We start from the raw sequence: 14,615 nt of genomic DNA on the forward strand, positions 1-14,615 counted from the left end.
CTTAGGTAGATACTATTAAAGGTACAAAAGATATGATTAATCCCTGCCCTCAGTAAGTTGGTAAGTTGACATCTTTTTGGAATGACAACACACAGAGGTATGAATTAGGTGGAGAAATTGCCAGAGCAAAGAATCATTATCTATTCAGATGTCTGGCATAGCCAATGACTACCAAGAGAAAGATAGCATTCATTTCCACAAAGTAATTCCAAGGGAGAATGTTAAAAATCACTCCAATATATTTAAACACTATGTACACCTCCCCCCGAAATAAAAAAAAAATTCACGTTGGTCTATCCCAAGCATGCTGATGATTTCCTTTGTCTGGGTGAAGTAAAGCTCTTTTTATATTTATGGGATAAACAAAACGAATTAGTAACGACTTATTATAAGAAGGCATATTTCTATCCTGAGAAATCTTAGTCCAGTTTCTGGTTCCCCTCACCCATTCTCTTTTTCACTTTTAAAAATAAAGAGGTAAAAATGGGGGGAATCTTGCTTTTCTGGGCATTGGGACAAGACCACACAGCACGCAGGACCAATAGCAGCTGGCTAGGGGCTGGCCAGGGCCCCAGCTCCTTTTGCTCAGCCTTTGGCTGTAACTATTACAGTGCATGTCTGCGCTATTTTCCAGATGACCAAAAGGGAAGATTTTGAAAACCATACTAGAATATGGCTTTGCTTTTAGGATGTGTTTACTTGTTCTGTTGTTTTCTTCCAGGGTCATGGGGAGAGTTTTCAGGAACACACCTAAAAAGAATGAGGTCACATTGGCATCATGAGCCATGCTTGAGATCAATTCAGCAAACCCAGAGATAATTTTTCAAAAGTGCTTATCTTGTTCCACACCTCACCACAAAGCAAACAACCTAATTCATAGACTTCCTAATATTCAAAATGCTTCCAGTTCCTTCTGTCAACATATTTTTTTAAATGTCATCCTTGATTTGATCACTAACAAATATGACCACATTCTGGCTTTTATGGTGTAAGAGAAAGCTGCATAAATGAACATATAGGCCAGTTCAATAATTCCATCAAATGAACAAAGTCACTTTAAAAAGATCTTTCTTTTATTAGCTTCTTTCTCACAGGGGGGAAAAAAAAAACTTGAAACTAATCCAACCATAATCTCTGCTCCCATGAATCACTGCCATAATATCTGAGAGAGGGCCAACAGTAATTGGTGCTGCTGCTAGAGATGGAAGGTCATGCTACAGAATGCCTATTAAGATCATATATGGTGACAGAAGGAAATTTAACTTTGGGTGGTGAATACACAGTGCAATACACATATGACATATTACTGAAGTGTATACTTGACACTTATACATAATTTTATTAACTAATGTCATCTTAATTTAATTCAAAAAATCATATTAGGGGGCTTCAAATGTCATTAAGCCAACAACTATAATACCAATAACAAACATAGTAAATTGGGCAAGGAAGAATATATGATGTGCAGAGATAGGGTAGAAGACAAAATGTCCAAAAGAAATAGATGTATTATAAGAAAATCTATAAACATGACTTTGATATATATCAGAGAGCCTCTGAAAGAAGACAAACATATGTGCCGTGATTGTGGGAAGGTATGCATTATTACCCAGGTGGAGAGAGGATATTGACAACAGTCCCTAAATACATCCCAAGATGGGCACCGAGATAGGATGCTGTCCTGATGGCAAATTTGAACTGTCTGGATGTCTCCTGATAGTAATGTTCCTTTAATAAGCCAAGCCTCTAAATTGTACCAGGTTAAATTAAACTAAGGAGATGTGGCAACAAAATGCAATGTGTGATCCTGAATGAGATTCTGGAACAGAAAAAAATATATTGGTGGGACAACAAGCAAAATTTGAGATCTGTAAGGTGGATAACAATACTGTATCAATGTTAATTTCCTGGTTTGATAATTCCATTGTAGTTATACAAGATGTTGATATTTGGGGTATATGCATGAAGGGTATTCTGGAATTCTTATATTTTTACAACATTTTTAAAAGTCTTATATGATTTCAAAATGGAAAGTTAAAAAGTAATACACACACAACAGAGCATTTGATAAATTCTTAATTTATAAAGATGTAATCGTCCAGATGGAGAAAACAAAATAGGGAACTCATAATTTGGCCTTAATGAACAACTGTCTGTCAACAGAACAATCTTCAGAGTTACAGTCTCTCCCATGCCAATTTCTTCAGAGGTTTGGCAGTAGTTAACCTAGGCTACAAAACCAGAAAGAACTTCCAGAAAATATGAAGTTGTGTGCAGATTTAACAAAATAGGGCAGAGGCAGAATAATGACTGCCCTCTAGAATGAGTAGAAAGAGTGGCAGGCACCTTCTATCTCTGCTCTGAGACAGAACCACAGGTAGAAGGCTGAAAGGAGCACACATGTCAGTCAGGCGGAGGGGGATAACCGGCACAGGGGTAAGAGCTCTTGTAGTTGCTGAAACTATAGCTCCTGTGGCTCCATGAGAAGTGGGGGGATATTTTTTATGAGTGTTAGAAGGACCTTAGTAGTACCTAGGAATATCCAACAGGTTGCTGACTGTTGTTATGAGCAGAGAGGCACAGAGGATCCTCAGGTTCTCATTCAGATCATGCAGCCTAGTGAACCAGGATAGCAAGGGCTCAGCCAAGGGAGGAGGGAGGTCCTTTAATTAATCACCACTCTACACCTGAAAGCAGAAGTGGGTGGCTAGAAAATAAGATGCCAGCAAGGATTAAGTGAAAAAGTCATATAAGCTGAAAAAAGAACATTAGAAAATATTATTTCTACCTTGGGCATTAGAAAGCCGAACAGGTGGAATAGGGGTTGGGGGACTGGGTGAAGGGATTCAGAAGTACAGATGGGCAGTTACAAAATAGTCACGGAGATGTAAAGCACAGCATAGGGAATACAGTCAATAATACTGTAATAACTATGTATGGTACCAGGTGGGTACTAGATTTATCAGGGGGAATCACTTCATAAGTAATATAAATGTCTAACCACTATTTTGTACACCTGAAACTAATCTGATATTGAATGCTGTCACTGAAAAATATTTTTAAAAAGAAAGCAGAACTGAGAAAAATGGTGGTGTAATCCCAAGGAGAGAAATTTTAAAAAAGGTAATAATAATAATAATAATGTTATATATAGCATGAATCATATCTGACATTATTCTAAGTACGTACATTACTATATTAAAAGGAGAAATACAGATGGTTGAGAAACATGGGAAAAAATTTTCAGTCTCATTAGTAATTGGAGAAATGCAAATGAAAACAAGATAAAATTTTCCACCATCAGACTGAAACACACACATACACACGTACACAGAGACACACACACAAGCTCATAATATGCAATGTTGGCAAAGGTGTGATGAAAATTGGCACCCTCATAAGTAATTGGAGGAACTATAATTTGGTACCTTTTTGTGGAGAGAGAAATTTGTCAATATCTATTAAAATATTAAATTTGCATACCATTCAACATGCAATTCCAGTTGGTATGTATCCTAAACATATGCTCAAATAAGTAGGTAGTAAAGCCGATACAAAGATTTTCATTACACCACTGTTTGTAATGATATAATGAAGACCTGAAAACAATATAAAAGTCAAAGACTGAAAGTTTAGTAATCTATCGTAAGGCTACACTATGTCAAAAATTCTATAAAACAGAACTTATTTCTGGATATGCATGTATAGGAATAACTACACAGAGAAAATTCTGGAGGGATACAGACTACACATTCAACTCTAGAGAGAGACTTCTCTCTTCCATTATGGTCAGGAATCAAAGGTTCCACAACCAAAATATGACAATACTATTGTAACTAATATCCACGACAAAGAAAGAAGGAGAAATGTCTAAAAGAATAAACATGACTCACGGGAACTCCCTTATGATTTTTTTTAATAACAAAATTAACACACACTCACTGCAAAATACTCAAACAGTTCAAAAGTGAGAGGTTCAAAGTCCCTCTCAAGACCAAGCCTACTCTCAAAGATTAAGCTAAAATAATAAAGACAAAGTAATGATGGAGGATTAAAGGAGGGCAATGTAATCAAAATGAAAACACGAGAGGCTCAAGCCTGTAAGAGTGGTGTTAAGATGAAGTCAACAGTGGTCTGAGAATTGGAGAAAATGCTGAAGACAAACAAAAGGGCTTTTATGTCATAGTTAGACCAAAAAAGTGAACAAAATAGTAAGAATATTAAACATGGATCTGTGAAGACCGGTAAAGGTAGGTGGTGCCAGGAAACAGCCTAAGTAAAAAACAAGTCATGACAAACCAACCATACTTTAATTGTCCTTGGGTCATTTATCTGATTATTTGATAAGTATATATTGAACACCTACTCTATGCTAGACACTGTGCATAAAAGATACAAAAAAGGTGACAATGTTCTTGCCCTCCTGAAAATGATAATCCAGCAGGGGGACACATGTTAATCAAATAATCACACTAATCGATGTACAATTATAGGCTGAAACAAGAGCTTGAAAGTCAAGAAGAAATTCTCTCAAAACATCTTTGCGAAGAAATGGAGAAATGGAGTCCACAGACAGACTACAGGGGTCCATGAACTTGGATGGCAGTCAGAGAAAAACAAATAAAACCTTTCTTTACATTAGTCTCTAACTTAAATGTAGCATTTCCTTCAAATATAAACATGGGCACCAAATCACAGTAGTATCAAGAGTATCTGCGACTTGTCACCAATAGAAATCACAAATATTTCCATAGAACATCACCGCTGCTATAGGTCATGACATTCGCAGGAGTTATTAGATCTGCCTTTATATCATGTTATTGAATGTGATAATAAAGAAGCATATATTTATTATATTATGAAGGACTTTAATATTTTGATAACTGTATTTCTATATAATTTTTTCCCTTTGTAAACTATGTATTTTATTTTATGCATTATTCTGAGAAAGGGTTTAAAGGCTTTACCTGATTGCCTGGCACAAAATATTAAGGATCATTCAGTTAAATACTGGTACAAGTAGGTATATATGTATCTAAACGAACTAAAAAATCAAGAAATTCAAATATGTTCAAATCTACCCACACAGTCTCAGGTCATAGAAGCAACCCAATTCTCTAAGGAAAACAAATTGTTATCCTCCACTCTTCTCTTTAGTTTAGACTCCAGTCATTCAACAAATATTTACTGAGTGCTTACTCTGTGCCAGCTACTGTGCGAGGCAATGGGGAAACAGCAGCAAACAAATGAAATTTCTAGTCATGTGGCCCGTTCTCATCTTGGTATCCTTGATGTCCATCAAAGTGATTAAAAGACAACCTATAAATGTTTGCTAGATGCTGAAAGAACAATATCTAAACCTGTGTGACATCAGCATGTTATTAAATCATAACATTCAAGCAAATATCTTCTGGCTATCAAAATTTCCATTTCTTAGAAAAATTTCACCAACTCTCCAACATAAAACAACAATTTCACCTGACCTCCTTTTCCTTTCTCCCACCTTATAGCTCAGGTTGCTCAATTAAATAGTCTCTGATTTTCATAATAAATTGTTCTTCTGAAGGACATCTAACTAAAGGAAACAAGGACAGAAGTGATTATTATTAAATTTCTTTTAAGACTTGAACATATAGGTGTGATAGAATTTTTTTATGAATTCTACCTATACAAAAACACTCACATGTCTCAAAGATGAAGCTTGCAATAAGTTTTGGACCCAGTAAGAAAGAAAGAAATACAAAACAATAATAGAATTATAATCCAATTTCCAGGCAACTCGGGACAGACTAGGGTGGAATGGGAGTTGGGGAAATGGAAAGCAAATTGGGGGCCTCACTTTCAGACTTTTCATTAGTTCACACTATGTGATATTACAAAGAGAGCTTTCACAAAATGGGCAGAACTATCACTCCAAATCATCACTCCACTCATAAAGGAGGAAGGCCTGTGTTAACACACAAGAGCTTAGCAATTTCACCCTATACCTTCTTAACCATTCATATTCCTTTGATCACTTATTTTACCAAGAAAAGAAAATGAAAGAATGAATGGTAGAGCGCTGAGCTTATCATACAGCTGGGATTATGAATTGTCAGGCCTGGGCTGTGTAGCAGCAAAGGAGGCTGAAGATGATTTCCTGTTCCTCCATTCACAGCCTGGAAATTTGGACTGACTGCTAAATGAAGTTACATTTCCATACTCATGAAAGCAGTCCCTGCATTCTGGTGAGCCTGAGCAAAGTAACTTTAAATAAACTCTGTGTTCAAATGAGCCGAGTAATTTAGAAATTAAACTAAAAAATAAAATCCAAGTATCCCAACATCTGCCTCTCCTCTCGAAAAAAACAAAGAACTAACTTTTAATGATCATTTCCCTATATACAAGCCTTGTGCTAAACACAATACGTGTATGTTGATTCTTACCTAACAATCTTATATGAAGGTACTATTATTTCCATTTTGCAGGGAAATAAACATGCTCTAAGAGACGAGGTCATTCCCCAGTGTTTGAGAGCTATTAGTGTTAAGAAAAGATTTAAACTCAGACTGCCTGAGCCCACATTTTTAACTACCATGACATTCTTTTTCTGATCCCAGAAACTCAACTTAACAGCAACCAATCTCACTTTTTCCTTTAAATAAGAGTTTGCTCTTTCAGACATCAGGTGAAGGGCATAAAATGCAATGCAACTGCCCACTATTCTGAGTTCTTGAAGAACTTGGGGGTTAGAGCTCGGGCATCGTAAAGAAAGGTGAGCAAAGGGCACACTTTGTCCAGTCTCAAAGTCTACAAGGACTAAAATTGAAGATTTCTTTAAAATGGAAGTGGGAAGAGGTTACACTGTCTGTCCTCTTACTACGAGTGGTTTTTTCTTAGACCCCTCCTCTTTTCCCTTCTTCCACTGCAGTAACCACATCAGAGAATCTCCATTTAAAAGTAAGGGGAGGTACCATTCAACTGTGGCTTATTGATAATTCAGCAGTATGTATATTGTAGTAAAAATAGTACAGAGCTAGAAGATAGGAGACCTAGATTATCTACCCCAGATCAATCTGACTTTTTTATTTAGCATTCCCTTTTACATAAATAAGGGTATGTGCTTCTTTCTGCTCCACAGCTAAGAGGTTGAGCCATATGAAATCACCAGTGACTGCCCATTTTTGACCTACAAAGTTAGCATTTCATAGTTTCAAATTAATATATGGATTTTCACACAATCTGTGATGCTACACCACCTGTTTCTTATCTTCCTAATTTAATTCCACATCATTCTGGTATCTGCCAAACTTCTACCCTTCTCGCTGTCAAAAGAGTTTTCAAGAACTGGCCTAAAGTGGAGAATTATTTTACTAAAGAATCCTTGGGAAGTGAAGAAAGATTAATACCTCTAAAATAATGAAGTAATAGCAGCAGTTCTAGACAGATACTATTAAACACAGCTAAGAACTAACTATATGAGAACACAGTTTAAAGAGGCTGATCCAAGTTCTCAGGCTCTAGGTTTACCCTATTAGTATCACTGACTTGGTGAGTCATCTTTCCATAGTGGAGAGAGAATAATAAATACTCCAGGTTGGGTGTGTATGAGTTGGCAATGATGGTGGGTTGATAGCGATTCTAATCTGCTTGCTTTTAGCAAACATGCTGACTAGCAACATGCAAAGAGAAAAGGAAAGATAACTTTAGTTATTAGGAACTAACAAAAGAAAATTTGCTGTCTCTAAAATTCTCTCAGCTACAGTATTGATGCACCTTGAACTAAGATTTCCATGTCACCAGTTTAATATGGAAAGTTGTCTATTCACATGCCTTAGAAAATGGCCACAGAAGATTAAAACAAAAACTTACATGGCTGTGGTGGTGACTTAGCTTGTCAATCCAGATTTAACAGAATGTGAAGAAAATATAGCAGAATTATTTCAAAACTTTATCTGACTAGGTAGCTTGTTGAGTTTTTTGTAAATAGTTACAGACTCACATCTCTATGCCTTTATTTTCTTGCCCTATTGCATTGGCTAGGACTTCCAGAACTATGAGAAATAAAAGTCCTAAAAGCTTCCTTGTCTTGTTCTGAGGGGAAAGCATTCATCTTTCTCCATTAAGTATGACTTTCGTGGTAAACTTGCATAGTTTTCAATCTTGGCCAAGTAACAAAGATCAAGGTCTTTAAATATAAAATTTAATGGAATATCAATATCGGAGCTGAGAGAAACTCTATCATTTTTGCCCACCGAGTGTTTACCACCCCCTTCCTCATATGACAATTTTTGATTTTCCTTCAGGGGAAGACAACCCTTCCCTACCACATTTGCAGTTCTAGTGCAGTGGGTAAGTCAGGTCTGGTCAATTCATCTATCCCATCCTCTACTAGTTCAAGTATTTAATCCAATGGAATTCAAATATGAGATTTCTTTGGAATTATTACATATAGCTCTCTTTCCACTAGACTTATAAATCAGAGGTAACAAACTATAGCCCATGACTAAAATCTGGCTTTCTACCTGTTTTTGTAAATAAAATTTTACTGAACCACAAGCACACCCATTCATTTGCATATTGTCCATGGCTGCTTTTGAGTTACAACAGCAAAGCTAAGTAGCTACAAAAAGCCTAAAATATTTACCATCTGGCCCTTACAGAAAAACTTTCCTGATCCTGTTCTTGATAATAAGATGTAAGTCCTGGAACATTTAGGAAACATATCACCACTACACAAGAAAAAAAAAAAAAAAAAAAAAAAAAAACCTATTGGAAATGAAGCCAACACAAAAGAAGAAACTAATTCCAAATATTATGAAAGTTTGAAGATTTGGATGGGCCAGAACTGTTATACCCCAGTTATATAAGCCAATTAATCCAGCTTTTTTCCAGTCAAGTTTGAATTAGGTTCCATCATTTGAATTCAGAATCAAAACACAGATAAAATCCAGAATGCTTATTGTAGGAACACAGCTCTGATTTCTTTCTTCATTATCTGTCCATCAATACCATCAAGACATTCCACATTTCTTCAGACTAGAATGTCACTGAGTGCTAAAAACTATATTGTAGGTAACAAATAGCTAAAACATCATAAAATCAACTGATGTGGGTTGAAAAAACAAAAAGGATGAAAACCAAAATTACCCCCCATAAAAACCCAACATTGAGTAATCAATCACAGATCAATTGGGGTATAAGTATAAAAATGAAAATAGGTACCACCACTAACATCTCCCTGAAACAAGAGAAATACTCTAAAACCAGCAGAAAAAAGATGTCTTCTCCCTTACCAATGCCAAAACTCCCAAGGGGACAGATTTAACTAATTAGGGAGATGGTAATTAAAACTGGAGCTGCTAATTGTCTACTGGGTATATCTCACCAGTAATGTTCTCTACAGGCTCTCAGCAATGGGAGACAAAATTAAGCCCAATATTTCTGCCAATTACACAACCATCATTTGTCTGTATTTATCTCTCTCTTTAGGAAACTAGAAAGCCCATTGAGGTGTGGTTTTCAATGCAAGCCAGATGCTCCTATGAGAAAATAATTTTATATTATGTTTAGAAACAGAATTATTTGGTATGTAAACTTGTTTTAATATGTATATTCTGAAGCAAGGAGATGTTTCTTTCAACATATGTAGAGGCCAGATGTTAATCTATGGGAAAACTGAAGTGGTTAGTGAAACCAATTATATACAGACAGAGAATATCAAGTGGCGAAAAGGAGGAAGAAAGAGATGCTTAAAATGGAATTGGTGAAGCTATTTTATAACTTCAGTTTATTAGAAAAAAAAACAAAAACAAAAGAAAAAAAAAACAAAAAAAAACAAACAAAAAAAACCCTACCAATTGTAATGGGTTTTTTATCTATACCAAGGAGAGTATGACCAGAGAGAATTTTTCTTCCTGGGTATTTCCTCCATTATGAATTGAAGAATTACTCAACAGAATCAAATAAAGTATTGTAAAAATGAATTGAGGATTCTTAGAAGGGAATTTGACATTTTATCTCTATTAAAGTTGAAAACCAAATGTGTCTAGGGCTAGACATGGGTTCAAATTATATCTTTGCCACTGTGGTGGAGACTGTTAACCACCCCACAGTATTCTTTCTCTTCTTTCCTGAAGCAATAAGATGCTCTGGGTACTGGCTGGGCCAAAAGCTGTCTATACACAACCTAGATTTTCCATCCTCCTTTGCAGACAGATATGGCCATATAATTATGTTTGCACCAGTGGAAATGATGAGTGTATGTTCTAGGTCCTGGGTGTTTTTATCTCCATTATCTGGCTGGAAAATGGCAATGACTGGAACAACCTGGGAAGACACAGGCTGAGGATGGTACCAGGCATGAACTGCTTACTTCTGGGCTCTGAGGGTGAAATAAACTTCTATCTTATTTAAGCCACTATACTTTCAGGTCTCTTTGGTATAGCAATCCAGCCTGTACCTTACTAATATATGCTACTTACTATCTGTGCAACTTGGGGCAAGTTATTTAACCTAAGCCCTCAGTTTCCTCATCTGTGAAACAGAATCGTAACATTTATTTTATAAGGTAGTAAGAGGAATAAATGGTTTAAGAGGTGTAATGTGCCAAATCTGTGCCTTCTACACACAGAAAAAACTGCTCATCTAATGGTAGATAATAACGGCAAAGATGAAGGAGTACTTGGGAAGCTGCTTTCAAAGGCCTCTGACATCAAGCAGCTACTTATACCCACAAAGACCTAAAGGTAGAAATCTATATCTGCTTTTGAGAGAGTTTCTATCAGTAACAACACATTCAGGGAAAATCAAGGGTATCTTATATAGCCCAGGAGAGGAATTCAGATTAAACAGTGTTTAATTAGCGTTTAGGTGCCAAAATCTTTAACTAGTTCTTTAATTTGTCTTCTATATTATTAAATATCATACAAACACTGTTTATGCTTAGTTGAATGAAATGAGTTCCACGTTTGTAAACAAAATAGCTGAGTAGAAAAGTAAATTAATCAATAAGGATCACCTAAACAGGGTAGGCTGACAAAAAAGACACACAAATGAATTGGAATCATCTGCACTGGACACCCAGCTTGACGCAAAGAATTCTACAGTTAATGGAGGCCATGGCCTAATGTCCCTTGTACACATTTCCCCCTCTGATAGTCCCCTTTGCAAGTGATAATTATTGACCCTCTGCCACTGTGGATTCTTTTTATCTCTTACTGGTAAGACGTGGTTAGATTGTTCTCTTAGGATTTCTGTAACCTTGAGATTTGTTAAACACTGGAGTTGATACTCTTGGCACCAAGATAAAACAACTACTCTGACTCTTGGGTCTTCTGCAGGTCAAAGTGGGTTTTACGTGTCACAAGATACAAAACAATCACAAGACTACAGTGGAGCCCAGCATCTCTGAAATGGGAGCCTGGATCACTTTACCAGCTTAACCCCTTCCACTGACCCTGATAATCACACAGCATATAATGGGATGTGGGCTACTATGGCAAGGGGAGGCTGAACCAAAAGACAGTGAGAAAAGATACTACATAATTTGTATATACTTTCATGATCATTTATCCCATTAAAATGGGACTGAGATAATGCTTTGTATCTACTTCATGGACGCATCAATAAATATTCAGTAAACCAGACTGGACTCTGCCTTCTCTAAGAGACTTAGGGGAGCTAAAATTACCTCTGCAAAGGGGAAGTTCTGGTGTAGTATCCTGCAGAACCCATGCTTTAGACCAAGTCCTTGACCTAAAGCTCAAGGACTGCCCACACACAGAAGATCAACATCTACAAATATCAGCCCAGGAATAAAAAACAAAAACAAAAACAAAAACTCCGTCACTACACTGATCTCAAGACCCCAAGCTTTGGAGCACCAGCAACGATCACCGCACTAGGAAAGCAACAAACAACTCAGGCCTTTTATTCTTGCTCTACTTCCCAGAATTGTACTTACAGGTTCCCGGCCATCCATGGCTTCCATCCAGAGCCTCCGGTCCTCTTCTGACAGTGCCTGCATGGTGATAACCCCTGGCCTGCAGAGAAAGGAGGACATGCATATAAACCCAGTGACAAAGGTACAGAGATCCTGAATAAGGTGACCCTTAAAGAAACACTCACGTCATAAAATGAGCATCACTAAGGCTAATGGCATAAAGAGAAGCATAATACCTTTTGGTTTTCCTGAGCCACCTTCCAAGTTCAGAAAAGCCAGCACCCCAAATCCTTTTAAATAAGCCCATGTGCCCCAAGGAAGTAGGAAGAAACAGAATATATGACTCTACTTATAGGTAAAGGATACAGATGAGTAAAGTGATACTTTTAGACTTCGTTTGTTCCTTGAGATCTTATTCATTTCTGTTCTCCAAAATGCTTAACAGAGTGCTTTACTCATAGAAGGATGAGAGCAATAAATATGTGTTGAAGTGAATGAAATTCCCGAGAAGGTGATCATTCCTGTGGAGGCCACATCTGGCCCTGACATCGTAGCATAAACATGACACAGAAGACACAATAACTTCTCTCTACACCAGCACCTGCCTGGGCTCTCCCTCCTCTTCTCAGAAACTCTCAGTATCAGATCCAGGTGACCATTTCCCACCATCAGTTCATTCAGTGTGCCAGACACACTGGTGTCTGCAGAGTGCTGACAGCCACCACTGCATAAAGATGACCCTGTAGTTTAGGGATGTAGTGGATTGTTTCTATCCTTCCACCTTTCAAAGAGTTGAACACAAAGCATTAAGACTTTGAAATTAAAAGTCTACAAAGCTACTGTCCACTGCAGAACTCTGAAGTCTCTGGACATGATCTTTGAGTGTTGCTTAAAGTACTGCACCTGGACCACAGGCTTCAGAATCAGGCATTCCCTTAAAATGGAGATTCCCAGCCCAACCCCACCTTACTCTCTATACTGGGGTCAAGTAGTCAACGTGTTTCCAGGTCATTTCCTGCTAGGTGCTCATCATCAAACTGTGAGACCACACTAGTTGCCTAGCATACCGAGATCGCAGGGACCTCGCAGATGTAGCATCAACTTCATGGCATACAGTACGAAAGTTTTACGCAGGGCCACAGAGAGGAAGTTCACACAAACTCAGAGGTTGTGAAGGGTAAGCAACTTGGCCTTAGTAACCAGGAAAATCAACAGAATTTGTTTTCATTTCAAGAAGAAATATCAAAATGCAAGTTATGTTCCACATGTGGTTTTGTTCCCTTTTTGTTTGGGGAGGAGTAGTGGAGAAATGAACAAAGTGAATTTAACATACTCATTTCTAATCTGATCATCCCAAGTTCAGATAATTTTCTCTCGGACTTGTGTAGGTGTATCTGTATCATAGTGCTCCCTAGGCGGCTAGAAAACAGTCTTCAGGCTCCAAGTTTCTTTTCCTTCATTACAATTCAAATCACTACTATATAAATCTCTTATATATGGATTTCTTAGAACCAAGGAAAATGGGTCAACTTTCTTTATTTTGGAATAAAGTAACAATTTTCTTTCTACATTTACCTTCCCTATGCCCCTACTAGCCACCATCCCTCAAAACAAAATAAAAAGAGCAAAACTCTCAACGACACTACCCGTGACTACAATGATTCTACTACTGGGTAAGAGAGCTCACTTTCATATGGGGCATCGATTTAGTTCACATTTGAAATGGATCTGGCTTTTCATAACAAAAGTGGAAAGAGAGAGAAAGAAAGAGAACCCACAAGGTTGGGGGGTGGAATGAGGAAGGGAAAATACAACACAATGAAAGAGAAATGGAATCAGTGATCACAGCTCTGCGGAATTCTAAAACAAAAACTAGGATCCTTTCAAATACCATAATAAAATAAGAAGTACAGTAGTAACCCTGCACTGTGTGCCAGATGTGATGCTAAGCACTACATATAAATTAATTCACTTAATCTTCACAATGATATCACGAGGTTGATACATTCTCATGAGTCCATTTGGCAGATGAGAAAACTAAGGCTCAAACAGGTTGAGTACATAGTCCACAGGCACAGAGCCAGGATCTGAACCCAGCAATCTAATGCTTCACCCTTGCACATAAAGCCACAGTAAATGTGAAGGTGCCACAGTCCCCAGAGAGCTAATGTTGACTATCGAAGTCCTCTGCCATCAAAATGGACTGGGCCCTGCTGCAAGCACTTCAGTGAGCTGAACAGGGCAAACAAGATCAAATGATAGAGGACTCTATAAAATACGAAGTGCTTCATAAACATTAGGGCTCAGGACAACACTCTAGGTTAATCAAAAATGAGAATCCAATAGTGTCCAGTTTCACTGTGGCTTACTTTAAAAAAAAAAAAAAAAAAAAAAAAAAACAAGAAGCACTGTTCATAAAGAAAAAATATGGCTAAATAGGACTTTGCCAAAATGAAGAACTTCCATTCATCAAAAGATATCAATAAAAGAGTGAAAAGACAAACTACAGAATAAGGGAAAATATTTGCAATTTATATCACCAAAGAGATTTGTATCCAAAATGTGTAAAAGTGTCAACAAATAAGAAAAAAATGAACAGCCAAATTAATAAAATGGATAAAAGGCTTGAATAGGCACTTCATACAAAAGGACAAACAAATGGCCAACAAGCATAAAAAATAGGGCCTGATAT

At 37.2% G+C, this 14,615-nt stretch overlaps 1 protein-coding gene across 3 annotated transcripts in view; it reads right to left on the bottom strand.

Moving 5' to 3' along the window:
• The window catches only part of ARHGAP26 (Rho GTPase activating protein 26), a 384,667-nt gene that overhangs the window by 230,320 nt on the left and 139,732 nt on the right, over positions 1-14,615 (bottom strand). For all 3 annotated transcript variants that reach the window (XR_001594606.2, XM_016126539.2, XM_016126542.2), the window contains exon 11: positions 11,945-12,023. Coding sequence is in view for 2 of the 3 variants with exons in the window: in XM_016126539.2 (XP_015982025.1) it covers positions 11,945-12,023 (79 nt within the window). In the remaining variant the exon portion in view is untranslated. The remainder of the gene's footprint in view (positions 1-11,944; positions 12,024-14,615) is intronic.

Source organism: Rousettus aegyptiacus, unplaced genomic scaffold, assembly GCF_014176215.1.
Source record: "Rousettus aegyptiacus isolate mRouAeg1 unplaced genomic scaffold, mRouAeg1.p scaffold_m13_p_7, whole genome shotgun sequence".
In the NCBI taxonomy this organism is placed as follows: domain Eukaryota; kingdom Metazoa; phylum Chordata; class Mammalia; order Chiroptera; family Pteropodidae; genus Rousettus; species Rousettus aegyptiacus.